Here is a 20992-nt window from a genome sequence, read left to right as displayed (position 1 = left end):
AGGTCAAGAGGCAAGGAGGGGAAAGAGTTGGAAAGAAATTAATTGAAGGCAGACGTCAGGAGGTTGAAGTCACCAAGTACGAAGAGCGGTGAGCCATCGTCAGGAAATGAGCTTATATTGAGGAACTCTAAGGGGATTTGGTGGTCCATAAATGACAACAACATTATGCTTGAGTGAACTAGTGACAGAATGGAATTCAAATGAGGAAAAGGACAGGTGAGAGAGGGAGTAAAAAGAAAATCTCCACTTAGGAGGAATGAGTAGCCCTGTGCCACCACCTCAACGACCAGATGCTCTCTGACTATAAGAGAAAACGTAGTCAGGTGAAGAGAGAGCAGCTGGAGTAGCGGTGTTCCCTGGGGTGATTCATGTCTCCATCAGGGCCAAAAAGTCAAGGGACTGAAATGCAGAATAGGCTGACATGAGCGCTTTGTTCTTGACTGCAGATTGGCAGTTCCAATTGCTGCTGGAGACCTGGAAATCCACATGGGTTATGCGCGTAAGGCACACTAAATTACAAGGATTGCAGCCAAGGGGTGTGGAGCATCCGTAAAGCCTACAGGGAAGGGAGCAAACTGGGATAGAAAACACACAGTTGCCAAAGCTACAAAAGAGCTAAATGAGATGATCTATAAATAACTAGGTAGGATACTCAAGTGAGAGAGTAGTGTGGAGCCTTCCTCTCTTTCCTTCCTTGAATAACTCTGCAGAACAACTCGTTAGAACGGTCTTTGCTTCAGCGATGGTCTTACTTTTGCAATCAGACATCGCTTACAGCTGCCGCTGAGAAAAAAGGAGACAATGAAGTATTATTACTAATTGCCTTGCAAAGGTGAATTGCTGATTGCCTAGGAGAGGAGAAGCCACTCCCCCTCCAATACAGCCACTGATTACGAAAACAACAACAGTCACAAATTGCCCTGCCCCTTAATCCTGGTTGATGTGTCAACAATCATCTGCAATTAATAGCAGTCAGCAGTTCACACAGCAAGTAGGCTACTGGGAAGACAGGCAGCACTTAAAGTAGATGGCCCTAGCTAGCAAAAAGACAGTACTAGACAACAACAGTTGAAGACCAAAATGATACTTATCACTCCTGTAGGTACAGTATCATGATAATGAGAACCTGACTAAACGGCCCTTAGTTGCTTACATAGAATTGATGTATTTCACGATGACATGTGTTCTATCTATTAAGTTGTTTTAATGATTTGCTAGCTGGTCAATTGCAGACTGGCAAGCCAGTATACATTTGTTTAAAGATAATTTGATTTATGCAAGTGAAAATGCATGACAATAATGGAAATACAGTAGGCCTATAGCCTAACAAAATACTGTTTGTCCTCTAGCCTCCTATTCACCTCAGAGCCTAAAACTTTTGATACATTTATGCTTCTCACACACGTTGCTCTCAAGGCCTACATGCCACTAACCTTAACATCTGTCCATCATGAAGAGGTACTCGCCACCTTCCAGATTCAGAAAATAATTGGAATGTATTAACCTCAATCCATAATAATCCATAATGGAGATTTTATAAATGCAACTGTGTTTTTTGTTTGCAGTGTGGACCACTGATGATGTCATACTATGTCATAATATATGTACCCATGTTGTGACATCACACTACATAGAAAAAGGGAGGAGTCAGTCAGCATCCTGAACATTGATACTGCTCCTATCTACATTATCCACTGTGAAATGATCAATCAGTTTTAAAAACATACTTGAAATGATGAGTATTGGCCAAATGTTGCCCAAAATATCAGATAAAATTACAGTGCAGCCAACAACAATATACGCTATCTTGTATAATCTATTGAGGACATCTATTGATTCAGTGATATGTAACTTTTTGTGCGACACAAGCAAATTCACAGCGAAATTGAAGTTTTAGTTTAATTCTCATTGAAAGCAAGTCAAAGAAGCGCTACATCTGTTCTATGTGCACTATTTATATGCTTCCCGGTCTGAAGTTTTGTTTTTGCATACTTCAGTTTTGTACAGCAGCTTCAAACAGCTTGAAAAGACAATATTTTTGGTTATGGAAAAGATATTATAGCGGTTTAGATGGTACAATGATTCTCTACACTATACTTCCCTACATTAAACTGAAATTACGCAAACTATTAGAATTTTTGCAAAAGGGAAATGGTGGAATTGATTTCTGCATAGTGCATCTTTAATCAAATCAAAAACCACAACCATTTAAGACAAAATATATCAAAAATATGAATAAATCAAATACTGTAGATTTTTTCATTTATTGCCTCATTACATATCATACCAGACAGAGTGCATCACAATCATTCATCAGCAAATCTCCCAACTGAATAATTTCTTTAAGCTTGATTAATACTGTAACTGCCATTAACCAGATAAAATATCAATTATTCACATACTGTATCAACTACATCATTTCAGTATCGTTCAGAAAACATTTCATTCTGTTTACAATGATGTCTCTTCCCGTTCCATTCTTCTTTGGCTGGAATCAGAGAAATTCAACTCAAAACAAAAGCAAAGAGGAGCCCAAGATGTACTGCATGGTCGTAGTGAAAAGCAGCCCTCATTCACCAGCATATAAAGAGTCTAGACAGTGTGTCTCTAAAAGAGGAAACTATGTACACCATCTTGGGTCACTATCAAACACCCTCATAATCAACCACAACCCCGAACACATTCACACACAACCTATCGCAGGCACCATACATTTGCAAAGAAACTAAACGGTTTATGTAAGTCATCCAATGTGATTGAGATTGAAATTGATTCTGTGAGCAAAACATTGTAATCAGCCACCCGGTATAGCTTTATTTGGCCATGCTCTGTCTGTCTATATACTAAGTGTATTTAGAGCTGGCACTAGAGTGACCGGCTCCGAGAGGTTCTGGTTTTGGTCAGGTGTTCCTTTGCTTTGAAGAACCTTCTGTCGATGTCTTTCCTCCTGTCGCTTTTTCTTTTCCAAGCGCTGCTGCTCTTTCCTCTGCTTGTTTGAAGCCTGGGAGGTGTAAAAAACAGGAGTCAACATGAAAAGGAGGGACTTAAGTCCCTTCTCAATTGAATAGAGAAATGCAGGTCAATTTAATTTGGAACTTGAATTGAAAGTCACACAGACTCAGAATACTAATTCAGAATTGGAATTTGAGTGGAGAGTCATGGTGTAGTGGTTCCTTACTTTCTGAATAAAATGTGTTAAAACACCTTAAAAATATTTATTTAACAATTACAATTTACCTTGGATGTGTGTATGTTGCCTCCATCTGGTGGTGCTTTGTGCTCACTGCACTCTGTCGCTGCCTGTCTACACGCTGAGCATGAACCAGAGGCACACTGGCCGTGACACACTTGGACAGCTAGCTCAGAATCCACCAGCCACTCAGCGTTGATGGTGGCGGCACTCAGCTGAAATAGATTCTCCTCTTCACCTGAGAGACATGGCACACAATACACATGGGGTCAGTTGCAGTGAATATACTGCATCAGATGCTCCTGTTGATCATTATCAAATGGTTTTTGGATGGTAGCTCCCTCTAAAAGATGGAAATCCCCAAAATAGTCAATAAACATCAGTTGTATTTACTATCAATGTTTATTATACACGGTAGGTGTAGACTGCAAATGAATGAAAGTTTTATATGAGTTGGGGTTAGAAAAGGACCTAAAACCTGCCCAAAACAGCTAGTAGACACTGATAATCACACTGCACTGGGGGAGAAGACAGAGGGGCCACTCACAGTTTGGGCCCCTGTTCTTCAGGGAACTTAGGATCACATTGTCCTCCTCGGAGGGGGTGGGCGAGGGGGCTTTCCGTCTGTCCCTCTGGCCGTCACCAAACTCACGCTGCCCACTCGAATTATGAAGATTCTGAAACGACACAAGAGAGGTGTTATGAATAAGACTAATCCAATAAAATATTGAAATATTTGGGAGTGTGTTTTTAAATGAACCGCTTTTTCCCCCGTACCTCCAAACGCAGCTGAGCAGGGCTCTCAGAGTTGTCCCCGATTGGTCGTACACTGTCGTAATGGTCTCCATAGCGATAGGCAATGTGTAGCTCTCGGCCAACCAGCTTCTCAGAGCCATTTATCTGAATTGAGAAAACATAATGAGTAGGGCTTATCAATAATGGTATTTCATACGGTCTGTTACATTAGAAGAGGACTTCGGCTTAAAATACAGTACAGTGTGCTACAATGTGGTCTAGTGGTAGGACCACATATACCACCTGGCGACAGGGATTCACGCCTCTCCTCCCCAACTTTATAAACTACGCAGTTTTTTTTTTTTTACTACATCCCCATCCACTTCCCATTCTTTCATTCAAATAAAAATGTAAAACATTTTTGGGGATTCCAATCTCCTTTAAAAACAGATACATAAAATAAGTGTGAATTTCCCCTATTGTGCACTACTTTAGCTTTTATACAGCTATGCGTCTCTTGACAAAAGTAGTAAACTATATGGGCAATAGGGTGTCACTGAGCTTCCTACCTCCCACAGTGGGGTGTTGAGCTGATGAATGACCACCTTGAGCTGTTGACTACGGGCGAACGCCACGATGGCATCATTGCCAGCAAACGTACCAGGCTGGGAGAGGTTTGACACTGATAGGAAGAAAACAACAGAGAGAAATATTTGTGACAAGATCTTTAAAGACACACTCGTCAGGATGACTGGCATACCATCAAAAACTTGGGCATCCCACAACATTTTTACATGGAAATAGCATTTGGTTTCTAACTTACAATGCTGGGCGAAGGGCACATCATCCTCCACAAAGGGCTCAAAGTCCTGCCGGTGTGCCATCATGTACTGCACAGTCTCCTGGCGCAGGCGCAGGTGTCCTCGAGAGTGTCCCTCCAATTGGTCACCCAGAGCCCGGAACAGGCAGTTACTATAGGATGGACACACAGTATTAGTCAACGTTGTAACAGCCATTTATAAGAGCACTTTGGTTGCATTCCAGGCTGACTACATTTTAGATGTTGCATTGCATCAACCAATGATTGTGTGCCATGTCATCGATTACTCAGTCTGGCATCAGATTGCTAGATCATATAATACAGTGGGGCAAAAAAGTATTTAGTCAGCCACCAATTGTGCAAGTTCTCCCACTTAAAAAGATGAGAGGCCTGTAATTTTCATCATAGGTACACTTCAACTATGACAGACAAAATGAGAAAAACAAATCCAGAAAATCACATTGTAGGATTTTTCATAAATTTATTTACAAATTATGGTGGAAAACAAGTATTTGGTCACCTACAAACAAGCAAGATTTCTGGCTCTCACAGACCTGTAACTTCTTCTTCAAGAGGCTCCTCTGTCCTCCACTCGTTACCTGTATTAATGGCACCTGAACTTGTTATCAGTATAAAAGACACCTGTCCACAACCTCAAACAGTCACACTCCAAACTCCACTATGGCCAAGACCAAAGAGCTGTCAATGGACACCAGAAGCAAAATTGTAGACCTGCACCAGGCTGGGAAGACTGAATCTGCAATAGGTAAGCAGCTTGGTTTGAAGAAATCAACTGTGGGAGCAATTATTAGGAAATGGAAGACATACAAGACCACTGATAATCTCCCTCGATCTGGGGCTCCACGCAAGATCTCACCCCGTGGGGTCAAATTTATCACAAGACCGGTGAGCAAAAATCCCAGAACCACACGGGGGGACCTAGTGAATGACCTGCAGAGAGCTGGGACCAAAGTAACAAAGCCTACCATCAGTAACACACTACGCCGCCAGGGACCCAAATCCTGCAGTGCCAGACGTGTCCCCCTGCTTAAGCCAGTACATGTCCAGGCCCGTCTGAAGTTTGCTAGAGAGCATTTGGATGATCCAGAAGAAGATTGGGAGAATGTCATATGGTCAGATGAAACCAAAATATTACTTTTTGGTAAAAACTCAACTCGTCGTGTTTGGAGGACAAAGAATGCTCAGTTGCATCCAAAGAACACCATACCTACTGTGAAGCATGGGGGTGGAAACATCATGCTTTGGGGCTGTTTTTCTGCAAAGGGACCAGGACAACTGATCCGTGTAAAGGAAAGAATGAATGGGGCCATGTATCGTGAGATTTTGAGTGAAAACCTCCTTCCATCAGCAAGGGCATTGAAGATGAAACGTGGCTGGGTCTTTCAGCATGACAATGATCCGAAACACACCGCCCGGGCATCGAAGGAATGGCTTCGTAAGAAGCATTTCAAGGTCCTGTAGTGGCCTAGCCAGTCTCCAGATCTCAACCCCATAGAAAATCTTTGTAGGGAGTTGAAAGTCCGTGTTGCCCAGCAACAGCCCCAAAACATCACTGCTCTAGAGGAGATCTGCATGAAGGAATGGGCCAAAATACCAGCAACAGTGTGTGAAAACCTTGTGAAGACTTACAGAAAACGTTTGACCTCTGTTATTGCCAACAAAGGGTATATAACAAAGTATTGAGAAACTTTTGTTATTGACCAAATACTTTATCCAAAATGGATCTCAAATACCTGGATGGGCTCAAGCAGTATGGTGTAAAAAAAAAATTGGGCCAAAATCTATTAACAACATTCTACTTTACTCTGTCAAATCGCATACATGTACTTATTTTCCACCATAATTTGCAAATAAATTCATTAAAAATCCTACAATGTGATTTTCTGGATTTTTTTTCTCATTTTGTCTGTCATAGTTGACGTACCTATGATGAAAATTACAGGCCTCTCATCTTTTTAAGTGGGAGAACTTGCACAATTGGTGGCTAACTAAATACTTTTTTGCCCCACTGTATGTGGTTAACTGATATACTAAATACCTATTCAGGCGTTTATAAGTCTGCCAGGTGTCTGCAATGTAGTCAGATCTTCTCTCTCTGAATCTTACCCATCTCCAGGCACCTCTCTAAGTTTGAGCCCCAGCGCTTGGAGCTGGTTGGAGAAGCTGACAAACTCCTCTCCCTCGTCCCCGTCCTGGGGCCGGTTCTTGCGGTCCTTGGCGATTGCCCTGCGCGTGACCCGCTCATCCCGCTTTCGCTCAGCATCACACTTTCTGTTGCTGCCACGCAGTGGCTTTCCTGTCTGCTTCCTAGACATGGCTGCCCTGCCTACAGACACAGATCTCTACAGATGCAAGTAGATCTCTGTCCGTCACTCACTGGCAAATGTAGTTGGGTTACTTCCACACAGGTGGAATCCTGTGTTTCAGAAAGAAGAGGGAAAGAATAGAGAGGAGAGTTTGAATGTTACTTAGATGAGCTATGCGTGACAACTTAGTTACTTCCACAATTCACTGACACGGATTGGTACAGTAGCCACCTACAAAAATATGGTTAGGATTAGCTAGTTGTTACACAGTCCGTTTAGTCAGTTGATATACGTGGCACAGCACGCAATTGCAACTCTACATGGGTTAGCTAATTATCTACAATGTGATAAGGACAACCAAAGATATCTACTGACCAGTTGTATTAGCGTGGTGTCTAATGCCGTAGCTGTCATGCTAGCTAGCTGGTAGATCTGGCATCCTGAATAACAGCAACAGCTGATAGGGTTTGATTTCGACTAGCTAGAGAGAGCCTACTGTACTGGCCAGGTTTGACGTAAGCTAGCTAGCTAATTATATCGGATAAGTAACTGGTTAACTAGCAACTGTTATGCTAGCTGAATATGACTGCTGGTTAGGTTAGCCGACTACTTAGCTAGTTAGCTAACTTTAACGTTAGGTAGTTTACAAAAGTCAGCGGTTAATGCTAATAGCGTTCTCATTGATTTGGAGTTAAACACAACAGTGATTAAATGTCAAGCAACCAGAATATAAGGAACATAACAAGTTACTCACATTCTACAGGGTGCATCCACTGATACGCAAACCACGTCCTATACGGCAGTACGTTCTTTTTTTTAAACTAAATAAGATCTGGCTCATGAGTTTGTTTACAATTCATGTTTAGCACTTCCGGGACTCGTTGTAAGAGTAGGGAAGCCTGAGAGCATCATACTTTATACATTACCGTCCAAATTCATAACTGTCAACGAAATACAATACATACCCTTTTATTAAAAATCCTATCAATTTGTAAAACGTTTAGCTCACCTTAAAACCCCTACTTTCAACTGTCTTGAGAAATGTTCATTACTTGAATTTCACTAAGCAAGAATGGTGTAGCTAATGTTGGGAAAAATAGGGAACAAAGTAGGGCATTTTTACAGGGCAGGATGACCACTGTATAGGCCTAATTCACTATCTTTACGACATTTACATAATAGTTATTGTGCAGACTAGGCCTACTTATTAAAGTTGGTTATGGTAAAGTTCAGAACAAGCTTTCTATGCTATAAGAAAGTGTTGCATATCTATCAACTGAGATATGAAAACAGCTGGTATATGACAATCAACAGTTATCAAGTTAACAAGCTCTGAATTATGTTAATGTCTGAAATCTGTGTCTTTCAGTGTATGACTCAAGATAAAGTGGGAGGGTGTGTTATGTGTTGTAAAGGGAAAAGACTGCACTTTATTATCACTCTCTTTTCTCCTCTCCTCCATTCTCCTCTTAAAAATCTGTTATATTTTGAAACACCACAATGCAGGCCCTCTTCTCCAATTCGCTCCTCCTTATGACAGAATGCAGTTGGAAAGAGTTGTGTGGAGGAGGAGTGGGTTGAGGAGGACAGAGAGTGTTTGCTATGTAGAATTATATCAGACAGTGTCAAAGAAGTCGCCTCAGGGCCTAAAAATGCATCAGCAGGCATTGAAAGGAAATAAGAATATATAGATCACAAAAACAAGAAAACACAGTCAAGTAAATACCTTCCCAGGTGTAATAAAGATTTACATTAGAAACTACAACGATGTGTTCTGGTTTACATGGTACGAATGTATTTGCTTGTATTTGTTTATGCACTGACATCTTGTACATAAAACAGCTATCTGCTTTGTTTAAATTCCCATATGAAGGGACGTCCTATACCTGCTCTACTCATTACCTTAGTCTTATACGAGGAGGTAAGGATCAACAACAAGGTTAACATAATGCCCCTTTGACTAAGTGTAGCCTACATAGTATATTGTTAATCTACAACTCTCATCTCAACAAATAGTGTACATTACTGAAGTACATTCATTCTAGTACATACAGTCTGAACACACTTTACAGAGAAGTACAATTTATAAATAAAAAGAACACCTGCTCTTTACATAGACTGACATGGTGAATCCAGGTGAAAGCTGTGATCACTTATTGATGTCACTTGGAAAATCCAGTTAAAAATGTGTAGATGAAGGAGAGGAGGCAGAAAAAATAAGGATTTAGTGTACCATCCAGAGGGTGAAAGGGCAAGACAAAAAATGTAAGTGCCTTTGAACAGGGTATGGTAGTAGGTGCCAGGTGCACGAGGTTGTGTAAAGAACTGCAACGCTGGGGTGTTCCTAATGTTTGGTATAATCAAATCAAATCAAATGTTATTTGTCACATACACATGGTTAGCAGATGTTAATGCGAGTGTAGCGAAATGCTTGTGCTTCTAGTTCCGACAATGCAGTAATAACCAACGAGTAATCTAACCTAACAATTTCACAACAACTACCTTATACACACAAGTGTAAAGGGATGAAGAATATGTACATAAAGATATATGAATGAGTGATGGTACAGAACGGCAGAGGCAAGATGCAGTAGATGGTATCGAGTACAGTATATACATATGAGATGAGTAATGTAGTGTATGTAAACATTATATTAAGTGGCATTGTTTAAAGTGGCTAGTGATACATTTTTTACATCCATTTTTCCATTATTAAAGTGGCTGGAGTTGAGTCAGTATGTTGGCAGCAGCCACTCAATGTTAGTGGTGGCTGTTTAACAGTCTGATGGCCTTGAGATAGAAGCTGTTTTTCAGTGTCTCGGTCCCTGCTTTGATGCACCTGTACAGACCTCGCCTTCTGGATGATAGTGGGGTGAACAGGCAGTGACTCTGGTGGTTGTTGTCCTTGATGATCTTAATGGCCTTCCTGTGACATCGGGTGGTGTCGGTGTCCTGGAGGGCAGGTAATTTTCCCCTGGCGATGCGTTGTGTAGACCTGACTACCCTCTGGAGAGCCTTACGGTTGTGGGCGGAGCAATTGCCATACCAGGCTGTGATACAGCCCGACAGGATGCTCTCGATTGTGCATCTGTAAAAGTTTGTGAGTGCTTTTGGTGACAAGCCACATTTTTTCAGCCTCCTGAGGTTGAAGAGGCGCTGCGGCGCCTTCTTCACCACGCTGTCTGTGTGGGTCGACCAATTCAGGTTGTCTGTGATGTGTACGCCGAGGGTCTTAAAACTTACTACCCTCTCCACTACTGTCACGTCGATGTGGATAGGGGGTGCTCCCTCTGCTGTTTCCTGAAGTCCACGATCATCTCTTTTCTTTTGTTGACGTTGAGTGTGAGGTTATTTTCCTGACACCACACTCTGAGGGCCCTCACCTCCTCCCTGTAGTCCGTCTCGTCATTGTTGGTGATCAAGCCTACCACTGTAGTGTCGTCTGCAAACTTGATGATTGAGTTGGAGGCGTGCATGGCCACGCAGTCGTGGGTGAAAAGGGAGTACAGGAGAGCTCATAACGCACCCTTGTGGGGCCCCAGTGTTGAGGATCAGCGGGGTGGAGATGTTGTTACCTACCCTCACCACCTGGGGGCGTCAGGAAGTCCAGTACACAGTTGCACAGGGCGGGGTCGAGACCCAGGGTCTCGAGCTTGATGACGAGTTTGGAGGGTACTCTGGTGTTGAATGCTGAGCTGTAGTCGATGAACAGCATTCTCACATAGGTATTCCTCTTGTCCAGGATGGGTTAGGGCAGTGTGCAATGTAGTTGCGATTGTGTTGTCTGTGGACCTATTGGGGCGGTAAGCAAATTGGAGTGGGTCTAGGGTGTCAGGTATTCTCTCAAAGCTCTTCATGATGACGGAAGTGAGTGCTACGGGGCACGGTAGTCGTTTAGCTCAGTTACCTTAGCTTTCTTGGGAACAGGAACAATGGTGGCCCTCTTGAAGCAGTTGGGAATAGCAGACTGGGATAAGAATTGATTGAATATGTCCATAAACACACCAGCCAGCTGGTCTGAGCATGCTCTGAGGATGCGGCAGGGGATGCCGTCTGGGCCTGCAGCCTTGCGAGGGTTAACACGTTTGTTAACACAAATGTTTTACTCACGTCAGCTGCAGTGAAGGAGAGTCCGCAGGTTTTGGTAGCGGGCTGTGTCAGTGGCACTGTATTGTCCTCAAAGCGAGCAAAGAAGTTGTTTAGTCTGTCTGGGAGCAAGACATCCTGGTATACTCAGTGTGTGTATGTATATACAGTACCAGTCAAAGGTTTGGACACATCTACTCATTCAAGGGTTTTTATTTATTTTTACTATGTTCTACATTGTAGAATAATAGTGAGACATCAAAACTTTTAAATAGCCACCCTTTGCCATGATGACAGCTTTGCACTCTCTTGGCATTCTCTCAACCAGCTTCATGTGGAATGCTTTTCCAACAGTCTTGAAGGAGTTCCCACAAATGCTGAGCACTTGTTGGCTGCTTTTCTTTCACTCTGTGGTCCAACTCATCCCAAACCATCACAATTGGGTTGAGGTCAGGTGATTGCGGAGGCGAGGTCATCTGATGCCGCACTCCATCACTCTCCTTGGTCAAATAGCCTTTACACAGCCTGGAGGTGTGTTTTGGGTCATTGTTCTGATGAAAAACAAATGATTGCCCCACTAAGCACAAACCAGATGGGATGGCGTATCACTGCAGAATAATGTGGTAGCCATGCTGGTTAAGTGTGCCTTGAATTCTAAATAAATCACAGACAGTGTCACCAGCAAAGCACCACCATACCATCACCCTTCCTCCTCCATACTTCACGGTGGGAACTACACATGCGGAGAGCATCCGTTCACCTATTATGCGTCTCACAAAGACACGGTGTTTAGAACCAAAAATCGCAAATTTGAACTCCAAAGGACAGATTTCCAATGGTCTAATGTCCATTGCTTGTGTTTCTTGTCCCATGCAAGTCTCTTCTTCTTATTGGTGTCCTTTAGTTGTGGTTTCTTTGCAGCAATTCGACCATGAAGGCCTGATTCATGCAATCTCATTTGAACAGTTGATGTTGAGATGTGTCTGTTACTTGACTGCTGTGAAGCATTTATTTGGTCTGCAACCTGAGGTGCAGTTAACTCTAATGAACTTATCCTCTACAGCAGTGGTAACTCGGGGACTTCCTTTCCTGTGGCAGTCCTCATTAGAGCCAGTTTCATCATAGAGCTTGATGGTTTTTGCGACTGTACTTGAAGAAACTTTCAAAGTTCTTGAAATTTTCCTCATTGACTGACCTTCATGTCTTAAAAATTAATGATGGACTGAATGAAACCAAACATTAGGAACACTGATATATACCACTGAGTGGTATATGTCATACCACTCATATATACCATGCTGTAACCCCAGATAAAGCAGCGACAGAAGTTGGCAAACCCCAGGAAGCGTTGCAGCTGCAACCTGGAAGTAGGCTGGGGCCAATCCACCACTGCTCTCACCTTCCTGGGATACATTTGCACATGCCCTGTGGCGATGATGAGCCCCAGAAATGTGATGGTGGAACGATGGAACTTGCACTTCTCTGCTTTTACAAACAGCTGGTTCTCAGGAGGCGTTGGAGAACCTGTCGGATGTGGAGCACATGTTCTTGGGTGGAACAGGAGAAGATGAGGATCGCATTGAAGTAGACGAAGATGAACCGGTTGAACATGTATCGGAGAACATCATTGACCAGAGCCTGGAACACAGCAGGGGCGTTGGTAAGGCCAAAAGGCATGACCAGATACTTGTAGTGACCGCTGACCATGTTGAATGCGGTTTTCCACTCGTCCCCTTCCCGTATCCACACCAAGTTGTAGGCGTTCCGTAGATCCAGCTTGGAAAACACAGTGGAGCTGCTCGAAGGCCGAGGAGATGAGTGGCAGCGGGTAGCAGTTCTTCACTGTTATGTCCTTGAGACCCTGGTAGTCGATGTACGAGCGCATCGTGTTCTTCTTCTCCACAAAAAAAGAACCCTGCGCCAGTGGGAGAAGAAGGACGGATGAATCCTGTAGAAAGGGAGTCCCTGATGTAGGTCTCCATCGCCTTGGACTCTGGTCCTGACAGAGAGTACAGTCGTCCCCGGGGCGGAGTCGTGCCAGGGAGACAAAAATCTCTGAAACTGGAAACACTTATCTCCCTCACTAGCTTTAAGCACCAACTGTCAGAGCAGCTCACAGATTACTGCACCTGTACATAGAAGAAGGACTATGGTGGAAGGACTATGGAGAAGGACTATGGTGGAGTGGGGTTCACGTCCCGCGCCAGAGCCGCCACAGCGGACAGACACCCACCCAGACTCCCCCTATAGGTTTAGGCTTTGCGGCCGGAGTCTGCACCTTTGGGTGGGTGTGTGTGTGTGTGTGTGGGGGGGGGGGGGGGGGGGGGGGGGTACTGTCACGTTCTGACCTCAGTTATTTTATTATGTCTTGGTTTTAGTATGGTCAGTGAGTTGGGTGGGTTGTCTATGTCATTTATTCTATTGATTTGGGATTGCTGTGTTTGGCCTGGTATGGTTCTCAATCAGAGGCAGCTGTCAATCATTGTCCCTGATTGAGAAACATACTTAGGGAGCCTGGTTTCACTTTTGAGTTGTGGGTGTTTATTTTCCATGTTAGTGTTGGTGCCACACGGGACTGTTTCGGTTTGATTACTTCACGTTTATTGTTTTGTTCAGTGTTCATTACTTTATTAAAAAACATGAACACTTACCACGCTGTGCTTTGGTCCTCACCTTCTTCCACCACAGACGATCATTACAACAAGTTTCTTGTTTAACAAGCTATAGTTTTGGCAAGTCAGTTAGGACATCTACTTTGTGCATGACACAAGTAATTATTCCAACAATTGTTTATAGGCAGATTATTTCACTTAACATTCACTGTATCACAATTCCAGTGGGTCAGAAGTTTACATACACTAAGTTGACTGTGCCTTTAAACAGCTTGGAATATTCCAGAAATTGTGTCATGGCTTTAGATGCTTCTGATAGGATAATTGACATAATTTCAGTCAATTGGAGGTGTACCTGTGGATGTATTTCAAGGCCTACCTTCAAACTCAGTGCCTCTTTGCTTGACATCATGGGGAAATCAAAAGAAATCAGCCAAGAAAATTGTAGACCCCCACAAGTCTGGTTCATCCTTGGTAGCAATTTCCAAGCGTCTGAAAGTAACACGTTCATCTGTACAAACAATAGTACGCAAGTATAAACACCATGGGACCATGCAGCCATCATACCCCTCAGGAAGGAGACGTGTTCTGTCTCCTAGAGATGAATGTACTTTTCTGCGAAAAGTCAAATCAAATCAATCCCAGAACAACAGCAGAGGACGTTGTGAAGATGCTGGAGGAAACAGGTACAAAAGTATCAATATGCACAGTAAAATGATTCCTATATCGACATAACCTGAAAGGCCGCTTAGCAAGTAAGAAGCCACTGCTCCAAAACTGCCATAAAAAAAGCCAGACTACGGTTTGCAACTGCACATCGGGACAAACATGGTACATTTTGCAGAAATGTCCGCTGGTCTGATGAAACAAAAATAGAACTGTTTGGCTATAATGACCATCATTATTAATTAAAGCTTGGTCGCAAATGGGTCTTCCAAATGGACAATGACCCCAAGCACACTTCCAAAGTTGTGGCAAAATGGATTAAGGACCACAAAGTCAAGGTATTGGAGTGGCCATCACAAAGCCCTGACCTCAATACCATAGAACATTTGTGGGCAGAACTGAGAAAAGCATGTGAGAGCAAGGAGGCCTACAAACCTGACTCAGTTACACCAGCTCTGTCAGGAGGAATGGGCCAAAATTCACCCAACTTATTGTGGGAAGCTTGTGGAAGGCTACCCGAAATGTTTGACCCAAATTGAACAATTTAAAGGCAATGCTACCAAACACTAATTGAGCGTATGTAAACTTCTGACCCACTGGGAATGTGAAAAGCTGAAATAAATCATTCTCTCTACTATTATTCTGACATTTAACATTCTTAGAACAAAGCGGTGATCCTAACTGACCTAAGACAGGAAATTTTACTAGGATTAAATGTCAGGAATTGTGAAAAACTGAGTTTAAATGTATTTGGCTAAGGTGTATGTAAACTTCCGACTTCAACTCTCTCTCTCTCTCTTTCTCTCTCTCTCTCTCTCTCTCTCTCTCTCTCTCTCTCTCTATATATATATATATATATATCTCTCTCTCTCTCTCTATATATATATATATATATATATGTATAAACTCAGCAAAAAAAGAAACGTCGCCTTTTCAGGACCCTGTCTTTCAAAGATAATTCGTAAAAATCCAAGTAACTTGTACACCTGTGGAACGGTCATTAAGACAGTAACAGCTTACAGACGGTAGGCAATTAAGGTCACAGTTATGAAAACTTAGGACACTAAAGAGGCCTTTTTACTGACTCTGAAATACACCAAAAGAAAGATGCCCAGGATCCCTGAATCATCTGCGTAAATGTGCCTTAGGCATGCTGCAAGGAGGCATGAGGACTGCAGATGTGGCCAGGGCAAAAAATTGCAACGTCCGTACTGTGAGATGCCTAAGGCAGAGCTACAGGGAGACAGGACGGACAGCTGATCATCCTCGCAGTGGAAGACCACGTGTAACAACACCTGCACAGTACATGATGTTCGGTACATCTGAACATCAAACCTGCGGGACAGGTATAGAATGACAACAACAACTGCCCGAGATACACCAGGAACGCACAATCCCTTCATCAGTGCTCAGACTATCCGCAATAGGCTGAGAGAGGCTGTACTGAGGGCTTGCAGGCCTATTGTAAGGCAGGTCCTCACCAGACATCACCGGCAACAACGTCGCCTATGGGCACAAACCCACCATCGCTGGACCAGACAGGACTGACAAAAAGTTATCTTCATTGACGAGTCATGGTTTTGTCTCACCAGGGATGATGGTCGGATTTGCGTTTATTGTTGAAGGAATGAGCGTTACACAGAGGCCTGACTCTGGAGCGGGATCGAGGTGGAGGGTCCTTCGTGATCTGGGGCGGTGTGTCACAGCATCATCGGACTGAGCTTGTTGTCATTGCAGGCAATCTCAACGCTGTGCGTTACAGGGAAGACATCCTCCTCCCTCATGTGGTACCCTTCCTGCAGGCTCATCCTGACATGAACCTCCAGCATGACAATGCCACCAGCCATACTGCTCGTTCTGTGCTTGATTTCCTGCAAGACAGGAATGTCAGTGTTCTGCCATGGCCAGCGAAGAATCCCATTTAGCACGCCTGGGACCTGTTGGATCGGAGGGTGAGGGCTAGGGCCATTCCCCCCTGAAATGTCCAGGAACTTGGAGGTGCCTTGGGGGAAGAATGGGGTTACATCTCACAGCAAGAACTGGCAAATCTGGTGCAGTCCATGAGGGGGAGATGAACTGCAGTACATAATGAAGCTGGTGGCCACACCAGATGCTAACTGTTACTATTGATTTTGACCCCCTCTTTGTTCAGGGACACATTATTCCATTTATGTTAGTCACATGTCTGTGGGACTTGTTCAGTTTATGTCCCAGTTGTTGAATCTTGTTATGTTTATACAAATATTTACACATGTTAAGTTCATTGAAAATAAACGCAGTTGACAGTGAGAGGACGTTTCTTTTTTGTTGAGTTTATATATAAACAGTGCATTTGAAAAAGTATTCAGACCGCTTGACTTTTTCCACATTTTGTTATATTACAGCCTTATTCTAAAATGTATTACATTGTTTCTTTCCCCTCATTAATCTACACACAATTCCCCATGTTGACAAAGTAAAACAGGTTTTAAGAAATTTTTACTCATTTATAAAAATGTCAAATGAAAAATCACATTTAAACAAGTTTTCAGGCCCTTTACTCAGTACTTTGTTGAAGCACCTTTGACAGCGATTACAGCATTGAGTCTTCTTGGGTATGACACTTCAAGCTAGGCAGACCTGTATTTGGGGAATTTCTCCCCTTCCTCTCTGCAGATCCTCTGAAGGCCTGTCAGGTTGGATGGGTGTTAGAGGAATTTAATTCCTATATGTTTATTAACCAATTCAATTAATACACTCAGCCCATTTCTAAGGATTTGTAAGATACTTATTTGCATAAAATGGGCAGAGACCAGTCTCAAAAAATCAAGCAATAGCGTTTATTCTCGAGAGTACTGAACATGATACAATTTTCAACAGGTTATAAACTGAAAATGACGTCATAGGTTTTAAACTGTCTCATCCCTCCTCCATTCCGATACAATGGCAGTATAGTTCACAAGCCTTCCTACACCGTCCCCACCGGTTTAGATCATTTTACGACCAGGCCAAGGTCTCCCTGTGTAGATACGCATTCTAGCCAGTCTGACGATAAGTTAATTTGTTTCTACCAAGGGACAGACAGTCATTGTTCTAATTCTTGATTATAATTACACACATTATATTCAGTACTAGGATTAAAATAAAATTCATACATCTATACAGTAACATAATAGTATTCTGATTAGTCAGTCCTGATTGAAATGTATACATAATTGAGTCATTATTGATAAAAATCCCTTAACAATGGGGAACGTTGCTGCACAGCTATTTTCAGGACTCTCCAGAGATGTTCGATCGGGTTCAAGGCCCTGGCTGGGCCACTCAAGGACATTTAGAGACTTGTCCCGAGCCACTCCTGCGTTGTCTTGGCTGTGTGCTTAGGGTTGTTGTCCTGTTGGAAGGTGAACCTTCGCCCCAGTCTGAGTTCCTGGAGATGGTTTTCATCAAGGATCTCTCTGTACTTTGCTCATTTCATCTTTGCCTTGATCCTGACTAGTCTTCCAATCCCTGCCGCTGAAAAATATCCCCACAGCATAGTGCTTCCACCACCATGCTTCACCGTAGGGATGGTGCCAGGTTTTCTCTAGACGTGACACTTGGAATTCAGGCCAAAGAGTTCAATCTTGGTTTCATCAGACCAGAGAATCTTGCTTTTCATGGTATGAGAGTCTTCAGGTGCCCTTTGGCAAACTCCAAGCGGGGTGTCATGTGGCTTTTACAGAGGAGTGGCTTCCATCTGGCCACTCTACCATAAAGGCCTGTTTGGTGGAGTCCTGCTGGGATGGTTGTCCTTCTGGAAGGTTCTCCCATCTCCACAGAGTAACTCTACAGCTCTGTCAGAGTGTTTATCGAGTTCTTGGTCACCTCCCTGACCAATTGTCACCTTCTGTGGGTTCTTGTCACCTTCTCCCCCGGTTGCTCAGTTTTGCCGGTGGTTCCAAACTTCTTCCATTTAAGAATGATGAGACCACTGTGTTCTTGGGGACCTTCAATGCTGCAGACATTTTTTTCTATTTTTCCCCATATCTGTGGCTCGACACAATCCTGTCTTGGAGCTCTTCCTTCGACCCCATGGCTTGTTTTTTGCTCTGACATGCACTGTCAACTGTGAGACCTTGTGTAGACCGGTGTGTGCCTTTCCAAATCTCCAATCAATTGTAGAAACATCACAAGGGTGATCAATTGAAACAGGATGCACCTGAGCTCAATTTTGCGTCTCATAGCAAAGGGTCTGAATACATATGTCAATTTTTTCTGTTTTTTATTTTGAATAGATTTGCAAAAATTTCTTACAAATCTGTTTTTTGCAAGGTCATTATGGAGTATTGTGTGTAGAATGATAAGAAAAATGTGTGTTTAATAAATGTTAGAATAAAGCTGTAACGTAACAAAATGGAGAAAAAGTGAAGGGGTCTGAATACTATCTGAATGCACTGTATATATATAAAAGTATGTGGACACCCCTTCATATTAGTGGATTCGGCTATTTTAGACACAGTTGTTGCTGACAGGTGTGTAAAATCAAGCATACCGCCATGCAATCTCCATAGATAAACATTGGCAGAAGAATGGCCTTAATGAAGAGCTCACTTTCAACTCGACACCGTTATAGAATTCCACCTTTCCATCAAGTCAGTTCATCAAATTTTTGCCCTGCTATAACTGCGATGGTCAACTGTCAGTGCTGTTATTGTGAAGTGGAAACATCTTGGAGCAACAATGGTTCAGTCACGAAGTGGTAGGCTGCACAAGCTCACTGAACAGGACTGCTGAAGCACAAATAAATCTGTCCTCGTTGCAATACTCACTACCGAATTCCAAACTGCCTCTGGAAGCAACATCAGCACAACAACTGTTTGTCGGGAGCTTCATGATAAGGGTTTCCATGGCCGAACACAAGCCTAAGCTCACCATGCGCAATGCCAAGCGTCAGCTGGAGTGGTGTAAAGCTTGCCGCCATTGGACTCTGGAGCAGTGGAAACGCTTTCTCTGGAGTGATGAATCACGCTTCACCATCTGACAGTCAACAGACGAATCTGGGTTTGGCAGATGCCAGGAGAAAGTTACCTTCCCCAATGCACAGTGCCAACTGTAATATTTGGTGGAGGAAGAATAATGATCTGGGGATGGTTTTCTGGTTCGGGCTAGCCCCCTTAGTTCCAGTGAAGGGAAAAAGCAATGTTCCAACATTTAGTGGAAAGCCTTCCTGCAAGAGTGAGGGGGGACCAACTCCATATTAATGCCTATGACTTTGGAATGGGATGTATCTACATACTTTTGGTCACTTTTCTGCAGGTAGCCTAGTGGTTAGAGCATTGGGCCAGAAACTAAAAGGTTTCTAAGTCGAGTCCCCGAGCTGCCAAGGTAAAAATCTGTCGTTCTGCCCCTGAACAAGGCAGTTAACCCACTGTTCCTAGGCCATCATTGTAAATAAGAATTTGTTCTTAACTGACTTGCCTAGTTAAATAAAGGTTAAATAAAAATATTAGAAACTCAATCGAGATATCAACTTACTGCTGAGAGTTAGAAAATTAAAATGCACAAAGTGGAATTTAGAAATTTGGTAGTGCATCAACAGTTACCTCTTATGTCAGTTACTCAAATAGCCTATGTCAGCAAAAAATTTTTTTTTCTAAGTAAGATAGTTTAGCCAGCTTTCTAGACCTTAAACTGCAAGAGTTTCCCACCACCCCCTGGCAAAATGTGTAGAATTGCAGGAAAATAGCTTTAAAAGTACAAAATGTTCTCTGCCCCATGGCAAAATGTGAATAATTGCTGAAACGTTTTGCCCGCGAGGTCAGGAGCCCCGACCGAATCACGCTTAGGGCCACCAAAAGACTAGAGGTGGCATTGCATATCATTGAGGAAAAGTTTTGAATTTGGTTTTTCTTTTGAAATACACAGGCTATTATTAATTTTTGTGGCCATGGTAGAACAACATGATAAACAAAGTAAATATATTCAAAGACTAGTACATAGTATTTAGAGACAAAGAGGGAGAAAGCCATTGGCAGCATCGATTTCCATGGTCCCGAACTGTGTTGGGAGAAACCCGTTAATAATGGTGCTCTCCATGGTCCTGAACTGATAGCAGCCTAGTAGCACAACACAAAGGGAGAGTGGCAGGCTAATATCCAAGTTCAGTATGAGACTAGCCTCATGGCTAGTTTTGATCGTTGAAGAACGTACAGCTATGACTATTGAAGCTCAAATGTGAGTGTTTCTACTTTGTGTAAATAAAGTTGATCTTCTAACAGGTAATGGGTAGCCGTGTTTGATTTTCAATTGCTTTGACGTTTACGCTATAAAAGTAGCCTGCTAAGTAGTGCTAAAGACATTTGGGATTTAGCCTAAATATTGTGACATTTGTCCTCGGGTTGTGTTACACATTTAGTGGATTTCGGTTGGGTCTGAATGAATGGAGCTCCTGGGAAGTGAATGAGAGTTATTTTAAGGACATCTGTCTTGCTTTTAACGGGGAAAGTACGCTCATCCACAACAGCCTTTGCTATTAGGAAGTGCAATTCGTATTGATTTCAACTAATACATCAATAGATCTAGTGAATGGCTAATA

At 42.9% G+C, this 20992-nt stretch overlaps 1 protein-coding gene across 2 annotated transcripts; it reads right to left on the bottom strand.

Annotated features, from left to right (window-relative positions):
* Positions 1 to 2223: 2223 nt before the first annotated feature.
* LOC109869462 (OTU domain-containing protein 3-like) lies at positions 2224 to 8206 on the bottom strand. Of its 2 annotated transcripts, none has more exons than XM_020459638.2 (8): positions 7827 to 8206; positions 6873 to 7182; positions 4749 to 4897; positions 4495 to 4607; positions 3968 to 4090; positions 3738 to 3867; positions 3238 to 3428; positions 2224 to 3001 (listed from the first exon to the last, which is right to left on the bottom strand). In XM_020459638.2, the coding sequence occupies exons 2-8, from the start codon at positions 7079 to 7081 to the stop codon at positions 2837 to 2839; spliced, it is 1080 nt and encodes a 359-aa protein (XP_020315227.1). In that variant the 5' UTR covers positions 7082 to 7182; positions 7827 to 8206; the 3' UTR covers positions 2224 to 2836. The 2 variants fall into 2 exon arrangements, with proteins under 2 accessions (XP_020315227.1, XP_020315228.1); XM_020459639.2 differs by lacking the exon at positions 7827 to 8206 and adding an exon at positions 7448 to 7575.
* Positions 8207 to 20992: the final 12786 nt, after the last annotated feature.

The sequence above is a fragment of the Oncorhynchus kisutch genome, linkage group LG24 (genome assembly GCF_002021735.2).
Source record: "Oncorhynchus kisutch isolate 150728-3 linkage group LG24, Okis_V2, whole genome shotgun sequence".
Classification (NCBI taxonomy): Eukaryota; Metazoa; Chordata; class Actinopteri; order Salmoniformes; family Salmonidae; genus Oncorhynchus; species Oncorhynchus kisutch.
The sequence above is the reverse complement of the archived record's forward strand: the minus strand, read 5'-3'. Positions and strand labels throughout refer to the sequence as shown.